Source organism: Nematolebias whitei, chromosome 8 (genome assembly GCF_014905685.2).
Source record: "Nematolebias whitei isolate Nwh7 chromosome 8, NemWhi1, whole genome shotgun sequence".
NCBI classification, from domain to species: domain Eukaryota; kingdom Metazoa; phylum Chordata; class Actinopteri; order Cyprinodontiformes; family Rivulidae; genus Nematolebias; species Nematolebias whitei.
The window spans coordinates 31569876-31593350 of NC_056505.1; the positions used below are offsets into that span (position 1 = coordinate 31569876).

General features: G+C 42.3%; 1 protein-coding gene across 1 annotated transcript in view; it reads left to right on the forward strand.

Annotated features, from left to right (window-relative positions):
* hmcn2 (hemicentin 2) overlaps positions 1-14801 on the forward strand; it is a 53486-nt gene extending 38685 nt beyond the window's left edge. Inside the window, exons 37-71 of the mRNA XM_037680703.1 lie at positions 714-811; positions 882-1160; positions 1252-1442; positions 1677-1758; positions 2319-2455; positions 2548-2689; positions 3462-3606; positions 3704-3831; positions 3990-4146; positions 4241-4362; positions 4451-4615; positions 4700-4807; positions 4903-5037; positions 6939-7073; positions 7203-7472; positions 7550-7740; positions 7842-8055; positions 8229-8363; positions 8461-8651; positions 9239-9320; positions 9485-9655; positions 9765-9917; positions 10276-10413; positions 10765-10886; positions 11025-11265; positions 11378-11437; positions 11538-11657; positions 11759-11893; positions 12005-12124; positions 12279-12404; positions 12929-13057; positions 13154-13447; positions 13538-13657; positions 13745-13871; positions 14221-14801. Of these exons, the coding sequence (XP_037536631.1) occupies positions 714-811; positions 882-1160; positions 1252-1442; positions 1677-1758; positions 2319-2455; positions 2548-2689; positions 3462-3606; positions 3704-3831; positions 3990-4146; positions 4241-4362; positions 4451-4615; positions 4700-4807; positions 4903-5037; positions 6939-7073; positions 7203-7472; positions 7550-7740; positions 7842-8055; positions 8229-8363; positions 8461-8651; positions 9239-9320; positions 9485-9655; positions 9765-9917; positions 10276-10413; positions 10765-10886; positions 11025-11265; positions 11378-11437; positions 11538-11657; positions 11759-11893; positions 12005-12124; positions 12279-12404; positions 12929-13057; positions 13154-13447; positions 13538-13657; positions 13745-13871; positions 14221-14599 (5542 nt within the window). The 3' untranslated portion in view covers positions 14600-14801. The remainder of the gene's footprint in view (positions 1-713; positions 812-881; positions 1161-1251; positions 1443-1676; positions 1759-2318; positions 2456-2547; positions 2690-3461; positions 3607-3703; positions 3832-3989; positions 4147-4240; positions 4363-4450; positions 4616-4699; positions 4808-4902; positions 5038-6938; positions 7074-7202; positions 7473-7549; positions 7741-7841; positions 8056-8228; positions 8364-8460; positions 8652-9238; positions 9321-9484; positions 9656-9764; positions 9918-10275; positions 10414-10764; positions 10887-11024; positions 11266-11377; positions 11438-11537; positions 11658-11758; positions 11894-12004; positions 12125-12278; positions 12405-12928; positions 13058-13153; positions 13448-13537; positions 13658-13744; positions 13872-14220) is intronic.
* The last annotated feature ends 8674 nt before the right edge of the window (positions 14802-23475 follow it).

Consider the following 23475-nt stretch of genomic DNA (forward strand, 5'->3'; position numbering starts at 1 on the left):
AGTCTGTGTTGGCAAGATCTGACCTTGAAAAAAGATTCCATTCATTTGTTACAAACTGGCTGGACTACTGTAACACACTTTATGTTGGGTTCAGTCAAGTGTCCCTTTCACGTCTCCAGCTCATCCAAAACACTGCAGCTCAGCTATTAACAGGAACTTGTAGGTTTGAGCATATTTCACCAGTTCTGTCCTTCCTTCACTGGCTCCCTGTGCGTGTCAGAATTGATTTTAAAATTCCCCTGTTGACATTTAAGTGCATTAATGGCCATGCACATGCACCCTCATATCTTTCTGACCTACTTCAAACCTTCTCGGGCATTGAGATCATCTGACCAACTGCTTTTGGTTGTACCAAAAACCAGGCTGAAGCTCAGAGGAGATTGGGCTTTTTCAGTCATTGGCCCCAAACTCTGGAACATTCTGCCCATCAACATTAGACAGGACACTTCACTTCCTGCTTTTAAATCTCTCCTAAAACACACCTGTATTCACTGATGTTTAACACTGTCTGATTTGATCTAGTATTTCATTGTTTCTCATTGTTTTTGTGTTATTATGTTTTTATTTTGATGCTTTTAATTACAGGTTTTTTTTTGTTTTCTTTAATTGTTGCCTTAATCTTATTGTTAAGCACTTTGGTAACAGCTGCTGTTGTAAATGTGCTTCATAAACAAATGTGACTTGACTTGACTAAATGTTATTTAAAATAATAGGATTGCTCCGGTCCAACTGTCTGATTCTGGAGTTTACACATGTGTAGCACGGAGTCAAGCTGGTCTCGCTGAGCTCAGCTATGATGTACAGGTTCAAGGTAAAACCATACCAAGCCACCATCCAATCCTCTTCAGACAGTTTCACTCAGGGTGTATTTTTGTCTGCAGTGCCCCCTGGTGTGGATAATGTGGAACCAGTGGAACCAGTCACAATCGTCCAGGGATCTTTGGTGACATTGACCTGTGAGGCACGTGGTGTTCCCCCTCCCACACTGACCTGGCTGAAGGATGGCCATCCACTTTCTCTTCATCGCAACTTGTTACTGGATGGTGAGGAGACTCGGCTGCAGCTGCCAGATGTGGCTCCTTCAGACGAAGGCCTCTACAGCTGTGTGGCCAGTAACCAGGCTGGAAGCAGCACTAAGAGTTTTAACCTCACCGTGCTCGGTAAAACTGTTTGTTTTCATTTCTCTTCGTCCAAAAGTCATGATGTAAACTCATTAAATACTGAGCCGAAACGTTCTCCTGTTCGATGCAGTGCCTCCAAAGATATCCCGCGCCGGCTCTCCAGAAGAACTGACAGTAGCAATAAACAGCCCACTTGAGCTGGAGTGCTCTGCTGTGGGGGTCCCTCCTCCCACCCTCAGCTGGCTCAAAGATGGTCAGCCACTGGAGGGGACTGCTGTAATTCAGCAGGATGGACAATTGGTTCGGATCAGTAAAGTTCAGGTACATTACAGCTTAACTGTGGGAGCACATAAACAATTTATTACAGTAATAATATTCATAAAATAAAACTCACTGAATCACAGAATGGTGAAACTTGTTTGTCCTTAAAATAAATGTTTGAACATTAAGAAATACAGAGCACTTTAATTGTTACTGGAGGTCAGAGTTTTGACTGCATCACTCCAGGACGTTGTCCCAAAGGGACTGAAGCTGATACATGTTCTCTGTTTAAAGGTGGAGGATGGAGGTCTCTACACCTGCTTGGCCAGCAGCCTCGCTGGAGAGGACGGAAAAAGCCACTGGGTTCGAGTCCAAGGTGACACAAGCTGTTCTTTTTAAATCGTCAACACTGAAGAAATAAATTATATCCTCCATATTTCCTAAAGATCCTTATCTGTGACTCAACGAGGACAGATTTGTCCACATTTAGAAGAGAATAACGTTTAAAACTGACTGTTACAACATTTATCTGCAGTATGTGTCAAATAATGCATGTTTATGATCGATTACACAGCTCCAAGCATTATCTTTGTATTTTGCCTAATTTTTTTGCAACATTTATGATGCTTTTAAAAATGTGATCCTTTAAACGGCTAAGATTAACACTTTAAGAAAAGCTGCCAAAAACACACTTTTCTACCTTCCTTGCTTTATCAGCAGCCTCATTTTTACAGCACATCTTAACTGTTTCTGCACCGAGCGGAAAGCTAAGCTTGCATTTCTACGATGTGAACGCTTAATACGTATTAATCTATCTTTAAATATTTTGCGTCCTTGATCAAATATGTTAAGGCATTTAGACAAAAACGGTTTGATCTCTAAAGGATTTTTTTTTATTTTCATAAATGAAGCAAGCTTTTTATGTTGGTGTTTCAGTTCCACCAACGCTGCTCGGCTCCGGTGATGTGAAAGCAGTGACTGTGCCGGTTAATGGACACCTGACATTAGAGTGCCTGGCTGACAGTGACCCCCCTCCTAGCATAGAGTGGTACAAGGATAAGGCTAAACTGCAGGTACAAAGAAAGAAAGCTGCACTCACCTCTTCCCCAAATATTGAGTTCCTCTGACCCACACAATGAGTTTTCCTCCTCTCCTGTGAAATCAGCTGGGTGGGCGTGTCCAGCATCTGGCAGGAGGTCAGTACCTGGAGATCCAGGAAGTCAAGCGTGAGGACAGTGGCCAGTACAGCTGTGTGGTCACGAACATGGCTGGAAGCACAAGTCTCTTCTTCACCGTGGAGATTCTCTGTAAGGATAAGTACATAAATGGAACTATTTGGATTTTTGTTTTGTAAATTATAATTAAAAAAAAAACTTTGTCTCCATGCACCAAAGCAATCTTTCCACAGTTAGCTTGTTGCCTATTTAAGTAAAAACAGCTTTAATTTATTTGAGGGAACTGTGTGACTGGATGTTTAAAACAATTATAGAAGAACTGAATTGCTTTTATTTTATTTTACTGTTGATTTTCTTTAAATGTTTTCAAATTGCGTACTTGAGAAAATCAGAGATGACTTTTTTGTGGTTCAAATGTGCATCTGGTTTGACTTACAAAGGAGTGGATAATTGTAAAAAAAAAATGAAGGAATAAAAGTTGCAAGAAAACCACTGTCATATAAAAATATTGGTCATATTTTATTTTGTGGTTGTTGTTTTAGAATAGGAGGGAGCTTACTTTGTCTTTTCCATCATTTTTTAACCCTGTTGTTGTTTTGTTTCAAATCAATGCAATATGCATGCTCTCAGCTCAAATAAAATGCTATGTCTACCCTTCATAGCTGTAAGTATCACTTCAGAAGTTTAAAATGAGCTGAAAATAACTATGATGAGAAATGTGATTATTCTGCCAAACATAAAGCCTTTATTGTGTAAAGTTTCATTTCTGCAAATGACTGAAGTTGTGAAAACTAAACAACACGATGTACGAAATAAATCCTTTTAAATTACAGAGTAAAATGTTTTTAAAACAGTTTTAACTGCTGAACCAGGCAATAAATCGAGTTTGTCTTTGTACTTCCAGTACCGCCAGTAATAAAGGAGAGTGCCTCCATGATAACTGTTCATGTTGGTCAGGATGCAGTTTTACCCTGCGAAGTTGAAGGTGACTCCTCATCCACAGTCATGTGGAGGAAAGATGGCTTCCCTCTGCCTAGAAATAATAATAGGTATGTTCTTAGATGATAATGACATCTATCATTTATGCTTGCCAAAGCCAGTTACATATAGGACGAAGCATAATGATCACTTATCTTTTAACTTCAGGTACACAATGTTATCAGAAGGCTCCTTGCAGATACACAGGACTCAGGTGAACGATGCTGGTCGTTATTACTGCACAGTGTCCAACCAGGCCGGCTCCGATCACAGAGGAATGGACCTTCAAGTGTTTGGTAAATGCTGCATATGGTTTCATTAAGTATCTGTCAGTCAGTTTTATGTAAAAATTACAAATGATGGCCCTTCCGTTTAATTTTTTTTATTTAATTTTGTATTTTATCACAATTTCTCAAGCTTATATGTTCATTTTAATCCCTCCTTTTTTATTTAGTGGGCCCTTCAATCCGACCAGGTCCATTCAATATTACAGCAACCACTGGAATTAGAGCCGTGCTGAGCTGTGAGACAACAGGTATACCCACACCTAAAGTATCCTGGAAGAGGAATGGAACCCCAGTTGACACAAGCCAGCCTGCTGGTGCATACAGGTGAAAAACTGCAGCTGTAAATACACAATAAATCTGCAGCACAGCTCATGCAGCCATAAATACTGAAGCTCATTCTCCTTGGTCACTCATCCAGGTTATTATCTTCTGGGTCTCTTGTTCTTTTGTCTCCATCCAATGAGGATGAAGGTTATTTTGAGTGCACGGCAGTCAATGATGCTGGAGAGGAGCGCAGGGTAATCGAAGTTGTCCTGCAAGGTGATGGTTTGAAGATGTGTGCCATAGCCAGAATGCAAAATGCAATTTTGGATGTCCGAATTCTTGGATTTGATTTATTCCTTTGTAGTGCCACCATCTATTGAGGATGATGTCACAGCAGTTAAGGCAGTGAAAATGTCCCCCGTGGTGTTGCCTTGTCTCACACATGGACGCCCACAGCCCGCTGTCACCTGGTCCAAAGGTGGAGCTAAACTGAGCACGAGAGGAGGAAGTTATCGTGTTCTTCCCACTGGTAAGAGAGTTAATCTAAGGATATGTTCAGGACTTAAAGCTCCTCACATTGCATTGTTCAGCTGTTTTGGTCTTTTTAATGAAGGGGTGCTGGAGATCACAGCTGCTTTGCCAAGTCATGCTGGCAGATACACATGCTCAGCCCGTAACCCAGCCGGAGTGGCTCACAAGCATGTCTCTCTCACAGTACAAGGTAGGCTCTACAAAACCTGCTGTCAGTCATTAAGCAAACATAATAAGTGGGAAGAACATACAAACCCAAATCATGTGCTTGTTTGTGCACTCAAGAGCTGCCAGAGATCCGACCAATGGCGGAGGAAGTGCAAGTAGTGTTGCATCATGGAACTGTACTTCCCTGTGAGGTTCATGGCTTCCCAAGACCGTCAATCACCTGGCAGAGAGAGGGCGTTCCCATAGCAGCAGGTACAACCCACTACTGTACACTGGATTTGTAAAACAATTAATCTGATGTATTGTTTGACAGCAGTCGGCCACTGGTGTCTGATGACAGGATAAATAATCCTTAGGTCGCTGCTTCAAATCCGGCTCGAAGGACCAAAGATGTTGGATAAATTAATTATCCTACCATCAACACATTATTCAAATAAGCCACTCTGAGGTTACAAGAAGATTTTTAACCCTGTTTACTAGGGCTGTATGATATTGGATTTTTGGCCAATATCCGATATGTTAAAACTTATTTGGCTGATAACCGATAACAATACCGATATTTTTTCCCTTGATCTACCTACAGAAACTACAGCTGTCTCTGTTGTGGAATTAAAATACTACATTATTCTGCATGGTCTTTGTCAATTTGACCTGCTGCCAAATGCAGATGCCAACAAGGGGGCTGAAGATGATGTAACACTTCAACTTGGATTATGTTTAATGTCAAATTTATTCATGATATTTAATCTCTCTAACACAGTGACAACACTCGAACAGTGCAAATTTGTACATTTTCACAAATCTAAACTCAACCTGTTCACAAGTGACAAATGAAAAGCGCATAAGTAGTAGTACATTAATAGATATACTTGACAGTTTTTGAAATTAGAATATTAACCTAAAACAGAAGCCTTTTAAATCGGTGAGTTATTTTGATTGAATGGCCGATGTCCGATATTTAACTTTATCGTTAATATCGGCTGATACCGATACCATGCCGATGATTGTGTGCATCCTACAGTTTACTCCTTGCAAGGGGGAGGGAGGCAGTGTTAACACACAGGCTTACACAGATCTTACACTGAAGCTAGTGGTGGGCTGATTGATTCAAATATCGATTAATATCGATACCAACATTGGTATTGATATTGATAAATACCAGTGTAATGTGATCGATACTTTAGCTTCAGTTTCTGTCCTGCATGCACTGCTGCGGTTTCATCAAAGATGCGAGATGACTGTCTGTGTAAGTGCTGCTCCCGTCACAGCACAGAGCAGACAACTGTGCTTCACCCCTACCCGCAGTGTTTCGATGTTATACTATCACGTGGCTCAGCGGCGCCAGACAAGCAAGCAGGCTCGACCCAGCAGCAGCATACATGCATAAGCAGCGCAGAGACGGAGCAGAGAACTGACAGAGAGGGAAAGGAGCGCTGTGTGGCTATACTTTCAGGCTGAAAATGAAAGAACGGCAAACTGTTTAACTTGTAAAAAGGCTGTAAGATACAGTGGTAACACAACAAATTTATACAAGCACATGGGAAATCATGTGGAAGAATAATCCAAAGGAAAAATCACAAAACACTTAAACGTCATCAAAATTCACGTAATTATTTTTAAAAGTATTGATATCTGTATCAGTATCTGTATCAGCGATACCGGACCTGTATTTACCATAGCTATGGTATTTACTTGGTATCGGATCAATACCAAATTTTGTAGCATCGCACACCACTGATTGAAGCTCCAGTCATAAGGTCTGCCCAAGGACAGTATAAAGAAGTGTCTTTAATTCTTATCAGACAGGCGAGGTCAAGGCAACCTCTGCCTTCCAGCTCACAGATTTGAAGGCGTCAGCAGTTGTGTTATCTGCAGGCAGTTCATCAGGCGCCTACTGGCTCCTCTCTGAGTAGACAAAAAAACTCTCTTGACCTCACACACATGCTTCTACATTAATTTAACATTAGTGATTACATCCATGACCTTTACCTAAATTCCCCTGACATCTGTTGCTGTCACAAACACGTGTCACACTCGAGCAGATTTCATCACAGAGACTGTGGTTTGACTATGAAATAAGGCTCGACCCGGTAGTTCTCACTGAAACGTGTTTGATACTGAATTTTATGCTCCTGATCATGTGATGGCTGCAGGTCACAGGCTGGCTGTGCTCTCCAACGGAGCGCTGAAGTTCTCCCGTGTGACACTTGGTGATGCAGGAACCTACCAATGCCTGGCGAAGAATGACGCTGGTGTAACTGTAGCAAAAACCAAACTGGTCCTTCAAGGTAATGCAGACTTTTTGATTTCCCATGAGCAATAAAACCCTCAAATTAAAGATGGCTACTCATCATTCCTAAACAGTTCCAGGCATTTAGAAGTGATTAGAACTAATATCACCTCCTGATTTCTTTTAGTTCCACCTGTGCTGAGTGTGCCTCGTGTCGAGTACACGGCTGTCCTAGGTCAGCCAGTCAGTCTGGAGTGTGTGGCTGACGGGCAGCCGCAACCCCAAGTTACTTGGCATAAAGAAAGAAGGCCACTGATTGATGGGGCTCACATCCGTCTCTTTGCCAATGGAACTCTGGCAATTACTTCCACGCAGCGCAGCGATGCAGGACTTTACACGTGCACAGCCAAAAACGTGGCGGGAAGAACCAGCCACGATATGAGACTGCTTGTTCAAGGTGATGGAGGACTTTAACTCTACCTCACGTCGTGTTGGAGCAATAATCATGTAGTTGATCGTTTTTGTGCCTTTCAGTCCCACCCGTGATTCCTCCTGCACAGACAGAGCTGTCAGTCATTCAGGGTTTTCAGGCATTTCTGCCCTGTGCAGCTCAGGGGTCACCAGAGCCCAGAGTGTCATGGGAGAAGGACGGTGTCACTGTGCCCACCTTTCCTGGCAAATTCACAGTCCTGCGGTCCGGAGAGTTGATTATAGAGAGAGCTGAGGTTAGTCTGATTATTGTCTGTATTATTTACAACAGTCTGAAACACACAGTTTGTTTGTTGTTGTTGGCAAATCAGTTTTGAGTTGTTTCTTCTTGGTACAGCCGGGGGATGCTGGTGTATTCACCTGCGTAGCCACAAACCCTGCGGGCTCTGTGAGACGAGACGTCCACCTCTCAATCAACACGAGGCCCGTCTTCAAAGAGCTGCCAGGTGATGTAACCCTGAACAAGGGGCAGAGCCTGGTCCTCTCCTGCCACGCTCAGGGAACCCCTCCTCCCACCATCTTCTGGACTGTCAATAGCAGACCCTTTACAGGTATTGTGTTTCAGTATTTTCATTTGGGAGGATGTACAACATTTATGTAACTTACAATTCATAGTTCTTCATTCTCATCTTAGTGTCTGACACGTGAAACGTCACAGTATTTGTGGATAAAACTTCATGTTGTACATTGATCCACCTGACAGCATTGATGGAATCTGTCCCAGGAGCAGCTGTAGATGAAGCAGGCAGGAGCGCAGTCATCATTGAGAATGTGACTGTGAGCGATGCTGGCACCTACGTGTGCTTAGCAGAAAACAGCGTGGGCTCCATTCGTGCGCTCGCGTTTGTCCGGATCAGAGGTGAGCCTTTTCTACATGAGTTCCTTTGGTTCATCTGTTACACCATCACCTCGTTTATTCATATCATAATATAAATGTGTATCTTGTGGACCTCCAGAGCCTCCGGTGTTAAAGGGTGAAGCCCACATGTCTCAGACTGTCATCCACGGGGGCTCTGCAATGCTCGACTGTCCGGTCCACGGGGACCCCAGCCCCGTTCTCCGCTGGCTCAGGAACGGGACGCCTTTACAGCACCTTGTTCGGATGCAAACCCTCCACAACGGATCCTTGGTCATTTACAGCATCACTGTAAATATTATGCATCCTGTTGAAGGAACACTGACTCCAAACAAGTTTATCTAAACTTTTAACATTTAGCTCTTCTTAAGCAAGCTGCAGCAAATGTTTCATGTTATATAATGAAGCAGGTTTATACTTTCTCAGCTTGATTTGCAGTCAGCTTCGATGGAGGAACAGTGTGTGACTGTCGTGCAGTGTCATGCCTCCCCCTAAATCAGATTCAGTTCAGCCACAGCGGCTAACAGCATTAGCAACAGAGGGAAGGAACGAACAGAGCTGCATGTTCTCAGCCTCTCCCGCTCTGGCCTGTAACCTCGTTATGCTCTGTATCTGCTGCTGTAATTGCACAGCCTGCAGCTGAGGCTTCCTCACAGATGGATGACTGTCCTTCCCACAGAGCGCTCTAATGTTAAATTGACCCTCTTTGGCTGATACATGTCTATCATGACAGTTTCTATAGAACCAAATATGCAGCCACATGGAAAATGATTCATTTTTTCATTCTTTCTTAGTTTAAAAAAGTAATTGAAAGGGGGTTTGCCCTGAAGGTGTATCATATCATTAAAGCTATGTTGTGTCCTCCGTGTGCTCTGCAGGCTGCAGATGCAGGAGAGTATCAGTGTGTGGCTCAGAGTGAGGCTGGAACAGCTGAGAGGACCATTAATCTCAAGGTTCAGAGTGAGTTCTGCTTCGTGCTTCAGTGATGAACAACTGAGAAACACGTTCTCGTCAAATAACACATTTAGTTTTTGCCTAATGGAATTTCTTAATAATTTGTCTAAACCAAAATCATTTTTGCAGTTTAAACTTTAAACAAATTTCTCTCTTCTTCTCTATCTTAGTTAACGGAGGCTACTCTAACTGGGAGGAGTGGGGTCCTTGCAGTAGCACGTGTGGGCAAGGTGTTCAAGAACGAGTCAGGTCCTGCAACAATCCACAACCAGCAAACGGTGGACGCACCTGCAGCGGTCCAAGTGTTGACTCCAGGAAATGCCAGACTGGTCTGTGTCCAGGTAGGACTCACCTGACTCTTTTATTCATCCCAGTTCTTATCTACCCATGAAGAAAGTGACATTGTTGACATTTTTGACTGGTATTTTTGTTGTGTGTTGCTGGTGACAGGTGAGGTCCCACGTAAGACCCGGGGCAGCCTGATCGGGATGGTCAACGACAGAGAGTTTGGTGTTTCCTTCCTGGAGGCCAACATTACAGACAACATGGAGGAGGGCAGCAGCACTCTACAGGCACACCTGGATAACATCCCCCCCACTGTGGGTGAGTCTGGGCACATATAAACACAAAAGGCTTATATCCAAGTATTTTCAGCAAGTTGATTTATATTTTATATTTGCACAAGTTCGAAAGCTTTGGAAACGAATCCCTACAGATTTAATTGCACCAGAAGCAAAACTCTGACTTATAGATGGATGTTGGAAATAAGAGTATGATGATGATTTATCAGTCAATTCAGGCCAACTGTGATAATCTAGACCTAATCTTTATTAGGCACTTTAATAAACAACTAATATTAAAACTAAACACTGCTCTGTGCTTCTGATAACCAGATGAGAAGTTGACTAGTTTGTCTCTGAGGTTCAGTAAGAGTCCAAGATCTGATGATTTCCTCCTGCAGGTCCCCTGCTGTGGGTTCTGGTGTCTGTGTTCACTCCCATCTATTGGACCACTGTGCTTCAGGGTGAAGCCACCAGAAATGGCTACTCCTTTACCCAGGGCCTGTTCAGGCAGGAGTCTCAGCTGGAGTTTGAGACCGGTGAGGTTTATTAACAGCCATTTTTGACATTAATAAACACAAACTTTAAGTATTTGTCATTTATTATTTCAAAACTGCAGTTTATTTAACATATAACTGTTTATAGTGACAGGAGGTTTGGTGAGTTATTCATCTGTCACACGACTAAAATATTGAACTTAACATGTTTTGCATTTTTTAATGCAAACTAATTTGTGATTAAAACACCAGTAAATAAATAAATGAACAAGTCGCATCAATTTTTATCTTTTGTGAGTGTTGCACCTGTAAACAGTAGCCAGCAGGTGGAAGCACTCTCTAACAAAACTTGGACATTTTTGTACATGAAACTTTTATTTTATTGCTCCTCAGGTGAAATCCTTCGCTTGACTCATGTTGCCAGAGGACTGGATGCTGAGGGAGTTCTGCTAATTGACGTTGTCATTAATGGATTTATACCTCCATCGTTGTCATCATCTCACCTCAGCCTCCAGGTGTGTTTGCTCAAGTGACCACAGTGTGCGTTAAAAATGATAAAATTGACTTCTGGATGCATCACTAGAGAATTTCATCCTGTCACGCTTCACATGTTTTTCAGATCTGTCTGAGCTGACTTTGCTTTTGTCCCACAGGAGTTTGATGAGTCATACGTGCAAACGGGCCAAGGGCAGCTGTACTCCTGGTCATCACAGACCCACCAGAGAGGAGGGAAGCCCACGGTGCTGCGCTGTAACCACACAATTATTTACGAGGGTCAGGAGGAGCGCCAGGGCCCTGTGCTCCAGCTGCTCAAAGTCTCCGGGATGAACAGTGTCTACAACATGTTTACTCTTACGATGGACTTCCACATCACTTCAACACTTCTCATACCAGGTCTGGGGAAGAAGACTACTATAATTAACTTTTACCACCAGATCATTACAAGAGCTACTTAATGAGTTTCTAAATGTTGCAAAAGCTAACAGTGAGTGCATTTCCACTGCAGATGGTTATGAAGACACGTGTCCAAAAGGCTTTGTTCTTGACACAGCCTCCTACTGTGCTGGTACGTTGTCCTCATTAACGCCTCGTTTGCTTTATTAGAATATTTTTTGCCTTCTTTGCAAACGTAATAATGTTACGTTAATAAAACACGTTTCTACTAGATGAAGATGAGTGTGCGCTGCAGTCTCCCTGCTCCCATTCATGCAACAACATCATGGGGGGGTTTACCTGCACCTGCCCCTCTGGCTTCTCCATTTCTGCAGAGACCAACTCGTGCCACGGTGAGCCAACATAATAACTTGTTGAACGTTTTGTTTTAGATTAGCCACGTGTAAAATCCCATCATAATCCCATTACTGTATTATGCCACATGCACTGTCAGATATTGATGAGTGCTCCCAAGGCTCCCACATGTGCCACTTCAACCAGCAGTGTGTAAACACGGTGGGCACATACCGCTGTCAGGCCAGGTGTGGCTCAGGCTTTAAACCCAGCCTCACAGGAACCAGCTGTGAAGGTAAATCACTGTGACTCTGTTAAAACGCATCTCCTCGTGTCGAACCAAACCATGCTGGATGGATTTTACATGGAAAATGATGAAATCCTTTGGGACAAATTTGTCTTGCAGATGTGGACGAGTGCCAGGAGTCTACCGTCTCTCCGTGCCATCATCAGTGTCTCAATACTCTGGGCTCCTTCCGCTGTATCTGCCACCCTGGATACCAGCAGTCAGGACACCGCTGCATCGGTCAGTCAGCTCACCGTTTCACCGTGTTTATAAGTAGTCGCAGAAAATTGGACCCGCTCCAGAAGATTTATAGAACTATCCAAGCTAGCATGTTGTGCAGAGTTAAATTCATATTATTCATAACAAGCCAGCTGTAATGTTTTCACTTTCACAGACATCAATGAGTGCACGAGGAATGTGTGCCCAGCTCACCAGCAGTGCCGCAACACAGATGGAGGATACCAGTGTTTTGACAGTTGCCCAGCTGGAATGACCACAGGAGAGAATGGAGCCTGTGTGGGTCAGTGACCAACTTACTCCACTTTCATCCACTTTCATTATTTAGTCTGTGACAAATTTAGCGTCGCAGGATACATAAAACTTTCCGTTCTACGTGTAGACAGCATCAGCTCATGTTAACGCTTTTAAGAGCTCAAGAAAAAGGAGGGTTGAACTGCAGTTTAAATGTGATACAAAGCTGACATCTACAGGATCGTTAGGGCGCACGAGGAAGTTTGTTCCTCACAAACTAAACAAAAATAAGGTACTCCTTTTTACTAAAAAGTTATGAAGAGGCAAATACCCCCCCCCCCCCCCCCCCCACAACGGATTGTTTTTGGCACTATCTTAATCTTCCAGCAGCACAATAAGCAAATAAAGTACAAATTAATTAGTTATATTTATTTACTAATTACCTAGTATCATTTTTTTTTAAAGTAAAACATGTTTTTATGACTTTTGATTTGAAGCACTGCATTAAATAAATACATGTTCAAATGGATGCATCATTCTAAAGAAAGGTCGTTGTCGTCTTTATTTGTATAGACATTGACGAGTGCCAGGACGGCAGTCACATGTGTCGCTACACGCAGATCTGTCAGAACACAGTCGGAGGATATGGTTGTGTTTGTCCCAGAGGGTACCGATCCCAGGGAGTCGGGCTTCCATGTTTGGGTGGGACTACAGTTTAGTTTGTTTTGTAAAACACTTTGACGTCCCGCTAGTTGAAATGCGCACGAGATTAAACCTGAATTTTATGTCACCTTTCAGATATTGACGAATGTCAGCAAACGCCAAACCCCTGCGCTCACCAGTGCCGCAACGTGCCTGGCAGCTTCAGGTGCCTGTGCCCCCCAGGGATGGCGCTGCTCGGGGACGGACGCTCTTGCGCAGGACTCGAGAGAGGGCAGACCTTCATCAATGGGACTAGAGTCAGGACCAGACTCCGCCCACAGCTGGTGTCATCCCTCGGCAGGCCCATCCTCTCTCGTTCCAACGGAGCGTCTCGTATTACCAGACAGAGTTGTCCTGTGGGCTACACCAACAGAGACGGCACGTGTGTCGGTACGTTTTAATCAGAATTTATTACCAGCTTTGGAGCGTGTTAATATTTTGAATATTGCAAATACATTGCTGTATTATTTTCCTGTATAGATGTGGATGAGTGTTTGCTCAGGACGTCATGTCAGCATGAATGCAGAAACACCATTGGCAGTTTTCAGTGTCTGTGCCCCCCAGGATACCAGCTACTCCCCAATGGCAGAAGCTGCAAAGGTAAAAGTCATAGACAGTCTCTAAATAACACAACTTTGAACCTCTGTATAGCTTACAGATAAGTTCCTTTTCCTTTTTTTATGGTAGACATTGATGAGTGTGTCGAACAAGGAATTCAGTGTGAACACAACCAGATGTGTTTTAACACCAGAGGGGGGTACCAGTGTCTGGACACACCATGTCCAGCGTCCTACCAAAGTGGAAGAAGTCCTGGGTAAAATGACTCATCAGTCTAACGAGCATTGTGCAACATTTCAGAGATTCAGAGAGATTTATTTGTCATACACACCACACGTGGTACTTTGTACATGAGGTGGGATGAAACTATGTACACAGGGTCCCAGTTACATCCAACAAAAATACAAATGATAAATTAGTAAGATCCAAGTCATGAACTACGAATATACTACATTCACTAAACTAAGAATACACAGACTAAGAATATGCTCAGCACTGATAGAACAAAAACAATGCACCAAGAAGGCATTAGTGACACAGTAACTGCACATTGCTTGTATTACTGTGATACTGATACATCTTCTCTTTCCTGTTACGCTGCAAAGGACATGCTACAGGACCTGCTCTCAGGATTGTGCCACCACAGGCTCTCCTTTGGTCCTCCAGTACAAGCTGCTCACACTTCCTTCTGGCATACCAGCTACTTACAACGTGATACGACTATCAGCGTTCTCAGAGTCAGGAATCCTGCAGAAGCGTACTTCCTTTACAATACTTGAGCAAGAGCCGGTGACGGGTATGATAGGACGGGTGTTTGGCATCAAAGATGAAGCCGGCAGGGGGATAATCTTTACCTTGCGAGCTCTGGAGAGACCGGGGCTTGTACGGCTCAAAGTGCAGGCCACCACCATCTCACTACAGGGTCGTATCACATACCAGAGCATCTTCATCATCTACATCTCGGTCTCAGCATACCCCTACTGATCCGACAGGATGCTTTACACAAGACTCACACAAGTCTGCCTGTCCTCTACAAGACTGATGAGACTACACAAAGATACTGTGACATTTAACTCATTTGTGAGTGAATGTCTTAGTGGAACGGAGTCCAGATGAGAAAAACTAAGACATTATGTTGCCATCACGAGCCTCCAGCTGTCTGAACTCAAACTAACCATTTGCTTCTTTTTGAGGGAAAGGAATACCAAGTGTGTCTTTTTTAATAAACCTTTGAAAATGCAGCATGTTAAAGTGAAATGGAAACTAAGGCTAAAAGCCTTTAGTGTCAATCAGGAACTTTGAGATAAATACATGCTTTGCTTGCCAAACGTTCCACAGTCAGTCATTTTGTTTGATTCAAATGCTGATTATCTTATTTTGAAATGCTGCACTTGGAACTACAAGTCAACTGCAAATCTTTCCACAGCTACAAATTTGTATGTTCCCCCGTTTTATTTATTGGAGACATTTGGAATCATCACGGCTTAAACAGGCCTTTGTCATTGGGGGGTTGATTTAACATGGCTCTACTGGTTTTGGATAGGCACATGATAATATTGACTTATGGCTGCAAATTTAAAGTGTAACGGTCTATCTAATGTGTTTTTATACTCTTTTATAACATTTTTTGTCAAATTAGGTGTCAAAGGTGCTATATTGAATGTATTTGTGTTTTGTGTCATTGGTTCTGGTGTTCAAAAAAATTAAGTGATAAAACTTTCCATAAATAAAACAAATCTGAGAAGGAGGTCTAATGGAAGCAATATTGGTAAAATCTTTAACCCAAGATTAAACAAACGGGCTCTGTTTCTTTATGACTTTAAAATTTTGTACAACTAAAACAGACAAAACGTTGTTTTTTATTTAATCCATTTACTGTACTTTTCGCTGTATAAGTCACACTTTTGGCATAAATTAGCATGCCTGCAACTTATACAGCAAAGCGGCTTATTTATGGTTTTTTTTCACATATTTATAACCCAATTTTTGTCTGAGATCTAATTATTTCACTCATTCTGACATGGAAAATATTGAACACTACCATTTTAGCCGCTAGAGGGCCCTTGAGTAGTATGGCAAGCCAAGTGCCTCATTAATAGGCACAAGTGGCTATTAATGAGACAATTGGCTTGCCATACTGGCCACCTTTGTCTTGCTCCAAAACTCCTGGAGCAAACATCAAATCAGCTGCATTTCGCTGCGCCGCCCAGGCGAAATGCAGCTGATTTGACCATTAAAGTGCATTTATGAAGGAAAAGTTAAACTGAGACACACCTTTGCTATAATTTCGAGCAAACAAATGATTGTTTTTAAGTGTTAATCTTGTTAAATTTTTGTCCTCCTGTGCACACTCCCGCGGCCGTCATTTGGCAGCCAATCGATTTTTTGGCACAACACTAGTCCACATTTCCAGATGGTCAATGGTGATGCATAACAAATGTGACGTGTCAGTGGTGACGTGTAGTAGATGTGACTTATATGGCGAAGCAACATATTTATGTTTTTTTCACTTTAGTAGACATATATAGACTGATGCCACCTATACGGCGATGCTACGTTTACGGCGAAAGGTACAGTAATACCCCCAGTTTCTCATTCTTCCTCATTTTATTCTTATTGTGCAACTTTCTGCAGCCCAACATTTTGTAAACTCATCTCACAGCTGTTGTCTTTATTAGCCAAAGAGGGAAAACATTCACAACTCAACTGGGGAGAAAGAAAATCTGCTGTTTGAGTCATTTCTGCGACAGCTGATCTCAAAACAGACCTTCGAAGGACTTGTTAGTAATCTATTTCCTGCTACATGTCTTTATCTGGGTAATTAAATTTGATCAGCATGGTATAAAACAAACGTTAAGTGTCTGTTCGGCCACTCTGTGAGTCAAGAACATCTTTAGTTCTTTGCTAAAATTTACAAGAAGAATGGCAATCTTAGTCTGCCTTTGACCTGATATGTGAATTTGTTGGAAACATAAATCCATTTAAAATGTCAGGAGACTTGCTTTTTAACAGAGTCTGCCACTGGGCGTGTTACATTAATCCAGCAACGGCTCAGTAAACATGCAAGGCATAAAAAAGGTAAATTAATGTGAACTGTATATCTAAAGTAATTTATTTTTTATCAGAGAAGTGGAAATGTAATTCTGAAAAGCATCTCGGTGATAAAGTGGATGCGGTGACAGAGCAATATTCGGTTCATGATTGATGTTTTTCCTCGATCTAGGGAAACACTAAAGTAGCACAGTTATGTTTTAATATCACATACAGCTGCTGTAAAATACAGGAGAGGAATAAAACTTATGTAACTGCGAGTGATGACAAATGAAGCTGTGCTCCCAGTGCAGCTCTGCTACTGATTTATCTGCCGATTCACACAAAGAACTGCCTCACTGACAGCCATCCCAGATTATCAACTGAACAAACAGGAGGAAAAATAAACTAAAGTAAAATGAAAGAAAACAGTCAAGAAATTGAAACGATGTCAAAGTGAAGATACATCCCATTGTTCTCATTTGTTCATGTTGCAGCTTTTATATAACCATAACTTTTTGTCTGGGTGTTTTGTTGGTTGAGCGCTTATAAACTCAAATTCATTAATGAGGGAAGTTTCACCTAAAGCTGTGAAGCTGCCTATTCAGAAAGTTGCAGATAAGTATTTGGTGGATGATGCAGAAGAATAGAGAGGACAGAGCTGAACACCAGCTGCAGACTGAGAAGCACCTGCTGATCACGGCTGACAAGGGTGTGGAAGCTCCTGCTGAACTTGTGCAAAAACCTAATGCTTTAAAAATTATAAATAATTACAAGCACAGGCAGAGGCTTGCGATGCATCTGCAAAGAGCTCTTCACAATTCGCTGCAGAGAATCAGAGATTTTTAACAAATAATAAATCTTTACTTTCTACAGTTGAATCTGACTCTTTTGCAGACAGGAAATGTGCAGTGAGGTCACTGCTTTAAGTACCTCCGCTGCTCAGTAGATGGAGCCGGGTTAGGTTTCTGTCATAGAATGAAACATGTCGTGCGGCAGCTTGTCTGAGTTTGTTAGTTTCTCAATTGTCTTTCATACACGAAACCTCTGGCTAAAATAACAGACTTACGTGGAAAAGAAAAACAAACTACTGCAATTCAGCTCGTGTTCCTTTATTTCTTTCAACACTTGAGGTTGGTGAACGGGGTAAACTTATGCACCAGAGTTATACGCAACAGATTTTTGTTTTCATGAGGCAAGCAAGAGAAGAACAAGGATGGAGTGAAGTGGAAAAGAGTTGATGTTTCTGTGTGTGCACTTGGGCTTTGATACCATTTAATAACCTTTTTTAATATAATCATCTACCTTGCAGGCCTGATACACCTTACGGGGACCAAAGTCCAGTCGTAATACTGTGGAACATCATTTTTAGGTTAGGTTAGGGAATAAGTCTGCCTCAAGCAGAGAAGTTTAAGTATCTGGGATTGGTCCCTTGTCCAAAATATAAAGGTGTTTCTTTGGTCATTTGTGTGAAGAAAGAATTGAGTCCAAAGGCAGAGCTCTCATTTCCTGCTCTGTACAGTTCAACCCTCACCTGTAGGGTTTAGGTTTATTTGTCATATGCAGATCAACACAAGGTCAACAATGCAATGAAATGCTCAGGGCGAGAAGAACCATCTCGAATTGCAAAAAGAAAAAAAAAATCAGCAAGAAATTTTAAAGCATGCAACAAAAATACAAAAACAAAAGCAGCACAAGTGAAAAACATCTACAGCAGCATGGTTCTGTTAGCAGAGTGGTTCTGTTGGCAGTGAGGTTCTCTTAGCAACATGGTCCAGTCCATGGTATGAGGTATGGATCATGATCCAGGTACAAGCATCTGAAACGAGCGTCCTGTGTTCCACCTTAGAGATGAAGTAGAGTCGCTGCTGCTCTGTGTTAAAAGTAGTCAGCTAAGGTGGTGTGGGCATCTTGAGTTGCCATGCCTCCTTTCTGAGGTTTTCCAGGCACGTCCCAGTGGGAAGAGAACCTGGGCAGACCCAGAACTTGGTGGAGTTTAGGGTCTGAGTTTCACTCCTAAAACTGTCTTCTTGTAACCTGACCTCAGAAAAAAGGATGAAGGTGTGAGCTAAGTTTAGGTTAGGCATGAAGGTAAGAGTCAGGGTGCGATACAGAAATGAATGGAAGTCAAGAAAGGAAGTCTGAGATTGTCATCATTGTATGTTCCAACGGTGAAATTGGTTCTCTGCATTTAACCCATCACACCTGGGATACACCCAGGTGGAGCAGTGGGCAGCTATGTAAGCACCCGGGGAGCAATTAGGGATTAGGTGTCTTGCTCAGAGACACCATGTGGGAATGGCTGGGAGTTGAACTGTGAGTTTCTGGTCCCCAGTCTGCTGCCCTACCTCTATCCCATCTCGGCCCCCAACAAACTGATGTCAGACCTGTAATTGTTGCTTTTGGTCATTTCCCTGCATGTTAGAAATGACTGCTGACTGCAAAAAAAAACAAAACATGAAATGTACCTTCAGGGTTAAGATTTCATGAAACTGCTTTTTCTCAGCTAATTTTCACACGCCCTTCAAAAGTGTTAAATTATTAACTGTAAAAATTGACAAATATATTCCCGTTGTAGGTAAAATGTTATTTCCCCATATGGTTTAGTTGTTTGTTGATTCTGTAAAATCAATCTCATCACGTTTTCCCCACAGCTTCACAGATTCTGACTATAAAACATGAGTTTAATTAAAACAACATGCGCAGTCATTCTTGCTGCATAGGCAAGAACTCCTGCACTTGGACTTTACCAGATACACATAAACAGAAGATGCAGTGGTAGCAAATAACTTGGGGAAAATATCACAATAAAAAGATTAAGACCGAGACATTAGTTTCTTATAGAAACAGCAGGACTGCAGTCAGACCTGCAGACGAGCCGTTCATTAAGGTCTAAGAAGCTTCACACACTCCCTGTAACAAACTACCGTAAGGCAGACTGAAGGCTGTTTCCCCTGTTCCATAAAACACAAGCTATTACAGAAAATAAGGACTTTAAGCTGAGCAATGGCTGCCGGGTGCCATCTTCCCTACTGTTTAACACAGTCAGGATGTCAGTAGAAATGGAGGCTTGCTGTGCTCCACTCACTAATGAGCACAACCTGCTGCCTGTTAGGAGCTCAGAACAAAACCGCCGTTAATAAATTAAATCTGCAAAACAAATCAATTCCTCAGGTCAAAGTCATGTCAAACATTTCAGTCTCCACATTCCATCTCAGATTAAACGTCCACATTTCTAGACACAAGTTAAAGCTGCGCTCCTACAGAGGAACAGTTGTGCTGAGCCGTTTGAAATGTTTACAGTAATTAAAATAGAGTGATGATTATCTGTTATTGGTTTTGTTTTGAACACCCGTTCCATGGAAGCAGCTGGTTTCATGGTTACAACCTGACAAATCTCAAACAGCTGCATGCTGGGGCAAAGAGTGGAGCTTAAAGCAACAAAAACTACTTGTTGACTTAGATAATTATTATTTACAGGACTGTGCAGAAGTTTAAATCAGATGTAGAAAAAAATACTTTTAACATAGGAGTGCTTTCATAAATATAAACAATATTTTTCTTAATTAATTTATAGTGTAAAGTGAATGAACAGAAATAAATGAAATTAAATTGATGCTTAAAGTGACCTCGTCTGGATTCAAACCAGCATCGGTACCTTTTGTAATTCATCAGGAAGCTCATTTTTAACATCTTGAAGCACAAATCCCAGATCTGTGAGGTTGATTTTCACCATTGAAGGTAGTTCCTGAGAACGTTAGCTGTATATTTGAGATCACTGTCCTGCTGCATTGTACTGTAAATCTAGGTTAACTATTGATCCTTATGGTCCACAGTTGGAAAAGGGTGGATTGCTCTCTTCAGGTCGAGGGTGAGGTTCTGCCTCAAGTGGAGGAGTTCAAGTATCTCAGGGTTTGTTCACAAGTGAGGAAAGAATGGAGCGTGATATTGACAGATGGATTGGTGCAGCATCTGCAGTATTGCGGACTCTGTGCCGGTCCATTGTGGTGAAGAGAGAACTGAGCTGTAAGGCAAAACTCTTTGTTTACTGGTCGATCTACGTTCCTACCCTCACCTATGGTCACGAGCTCTGGGTAGTGACTGAAAGAATGAGATCATGGATACAGGTGGAGGAAATTAGTTTCCTCTTCAGGGTAGCTGGACTCTTCATTAGAGATAAGGTGAGAAGTTCAGATATCTGGGAGAGACTCGGTGTAGAACCGCTGCTCCTCCACATCGAGAGGAGCCAGTTGAGGTGGTTCAGGCATCTGGTAAGGATGCTCCCTAGGTGCCTCCTTAGGTAGGTGCTTCACGCATGTCCGACTGGGAGGAGAACCCGGGGAAGACCCAGGACACGCTGGAGAGACTACGCCTCTCAGTTGGCCTGGGAACACCTTGGAGTCCTCCCAGAAGAGCTGGAAGAGGTGGCTGTGGAAAGAGATGTCTGGACCTCCCTGCTCAAGCTGCTGCCCCCACCACCCGACTTCCGAAAAAGCAGAAGATAATGGATGGATATTAATCGTGACCAAAACCCACAACTGCATTTGCAGAAATGCAGCTCTGAACTTGTTTTCTGTCGCCTGCAGACGTTCATTTTTCTCCCACAGCTTCGTCAAATTAACTGCGTTTTGCTCCAACTAAACATTTGACTCATCAGTCTGGTGAACATGCTGAAAGTTTTCTGCACCATAGTTTATGTATTAGCAGCATACTTAGTCAGTAGGATGTGTTTTGCATCACAAAATGCTTTTTGGCAACTATTCTTCCTAACAGAGCACTTCTGGATCAATTGTGTACAGTTGTGTAGCACATGGGTGTACCTGGATCCCACAGCTTTGTGTCTGTTCTGAGCTGATGGCACTGCTGGACGTTTTCCAATTTCAAAGAGAAGTGAAGATTATTATGACTTGTGTCTGCTGCACTGTTTCTATAGTCAAACACCGTGTGTATGTTCCTCACCATAGTCCATTCCTTCACATTTGTTCAAAGAGCTTGAACAAAGCATCTTCCGGTCACTGGACTCTCTTCAAAAAGGACAGACCATTCTGATGAACCAGAACTACCTTGTTGTTGTGCTCTATCTCATCATGATGTTTGACCTTAGACGTGAAAACCTACAGCTTCACACCCGGCAGTTTACCTGCTCCTCATCCAGCTTGAAACCTCCTACAAAGATGTTTCTGTGTCAGGGACAAACTGTATTACTTCCTACATATAAAATGATCATCACCTGTTTGTTGTAATATTTTAGTAATAACTATAATCATACAAAACCCCCGACTTTGTGCAAGTGAGTGTAAAAACTGCTATTTTGTTCCCTCACTTTGCATTTTGTACAGTTTTTTTAAATATTTGCAGAAACATCCTCAAGCATTCCCATTCCTACCAAAACACTTTTGCACAGTTCTTTACATAAATACATCAACAGAACTGAGCAAGAAACACATTATTATGTCTACAGTTTTCAGGTAGTGTGAATAATCAATCAACCTTTATTTAGACAGGTAAATCCCATTGAGCCTCGAGGACTCATTTACAAGAGAGACCTGATTTCAACAAAGAAAGATGACAACAATGGACAACAGCAACAACAATAAACAGTTATAAAAAGTCATACCGCAGGGTTTTTTTTTTTTTAACAAATAGGATGGCTAAAAGGAAAATGTAACAAAAAAAAAAACTACAAAAAAAAACAGCTAGATTCCAAGACAAATGTAGAAAACTAAAAACAGGAACATGTCAGCATTGGACCCTGCCAGGTGTCCAACAGATTCTTAAAGACACTTAAAGAGGTCAAGGTCGAGAGCTTCAAATCTTTTTGTAAGATATTCCAGGAAACAGGAGCGGAGTAGGAGAAGGCCCTTTTGCCTAGTTCAGTCCTCATTGAGGGAACACTGCAGGTAATAATGTCCTGAGAGCGCACTCCGAATAAATGATAAGCTGCTCAAAAAAAAAAGTTTATAGCTCATGTAGTATTTTAAACATATTTATTCAATTCAATTCTGTTTATTTATATAGCGCCAAATCACAACAAAGTTGTCTCAGGGCACTTTACAGGAACATTCACATAAAAGCCAGTTAGTAAAGTTCTCTATCTAAGGAATCCAGCAGACAAGTTGAATCTTGGCTTCGTTGCAGTCTCCCATCCTGAGCAAGCACAGTGGCAACAGTGGAAAGGAAAAACTCCCTTTTAAAAGGAAGAAACCTCCAGCAGAACCAGGCTCAGGACAAGCGGCCATCTGCTTTGACCGGCTGGTTGAGAGGACAGGAAGGAGAGACAGACGAACAATTTATGTTGATCAGAAGTGGCTACAAAATGACTCCAAGCAGATTTCAAATTCATAACTGAATAAAAAGCCATGCCTGTTGTGATCTGTGATTTTCTGTAGTTCATTGAGTTTATTTTTAGATTAATTCCCTTCATAGTTTATGTTTTATTTTTCTGTGTTTTGGGATTTTTGTGTTTGAGTCCTGTTGCTTGTGCTTTACCTTTCATAGGTTCAGTTCCTGGCTCCTGCACTGCCCACTTTCACCTGAGCCTCAAAGTCTCGCCCCCCCCAAAAAATGTGGGTGGGGTAGGTGAAGCACCCACACCTGCCCCCACCCTCATTCGTCCCACTCTGGGCCCTTGAGCAAGGCCTTTAACCCCCACCATCTGCTCCTTCAGGTGTTCTAGATAGCATCTCTCTGCTCCACACAGAGAGCTGTGGTAGCTCGGTGGTCTGTGGTTGTGTCAGGAAAAGCATCCGGCGTAAAAAATAACTGCCAAGTCTTCGTGTGACTTAGTTCGCTGTGGTGACCCCTAACACAGGGAGCAGCCAAAAGAAGAA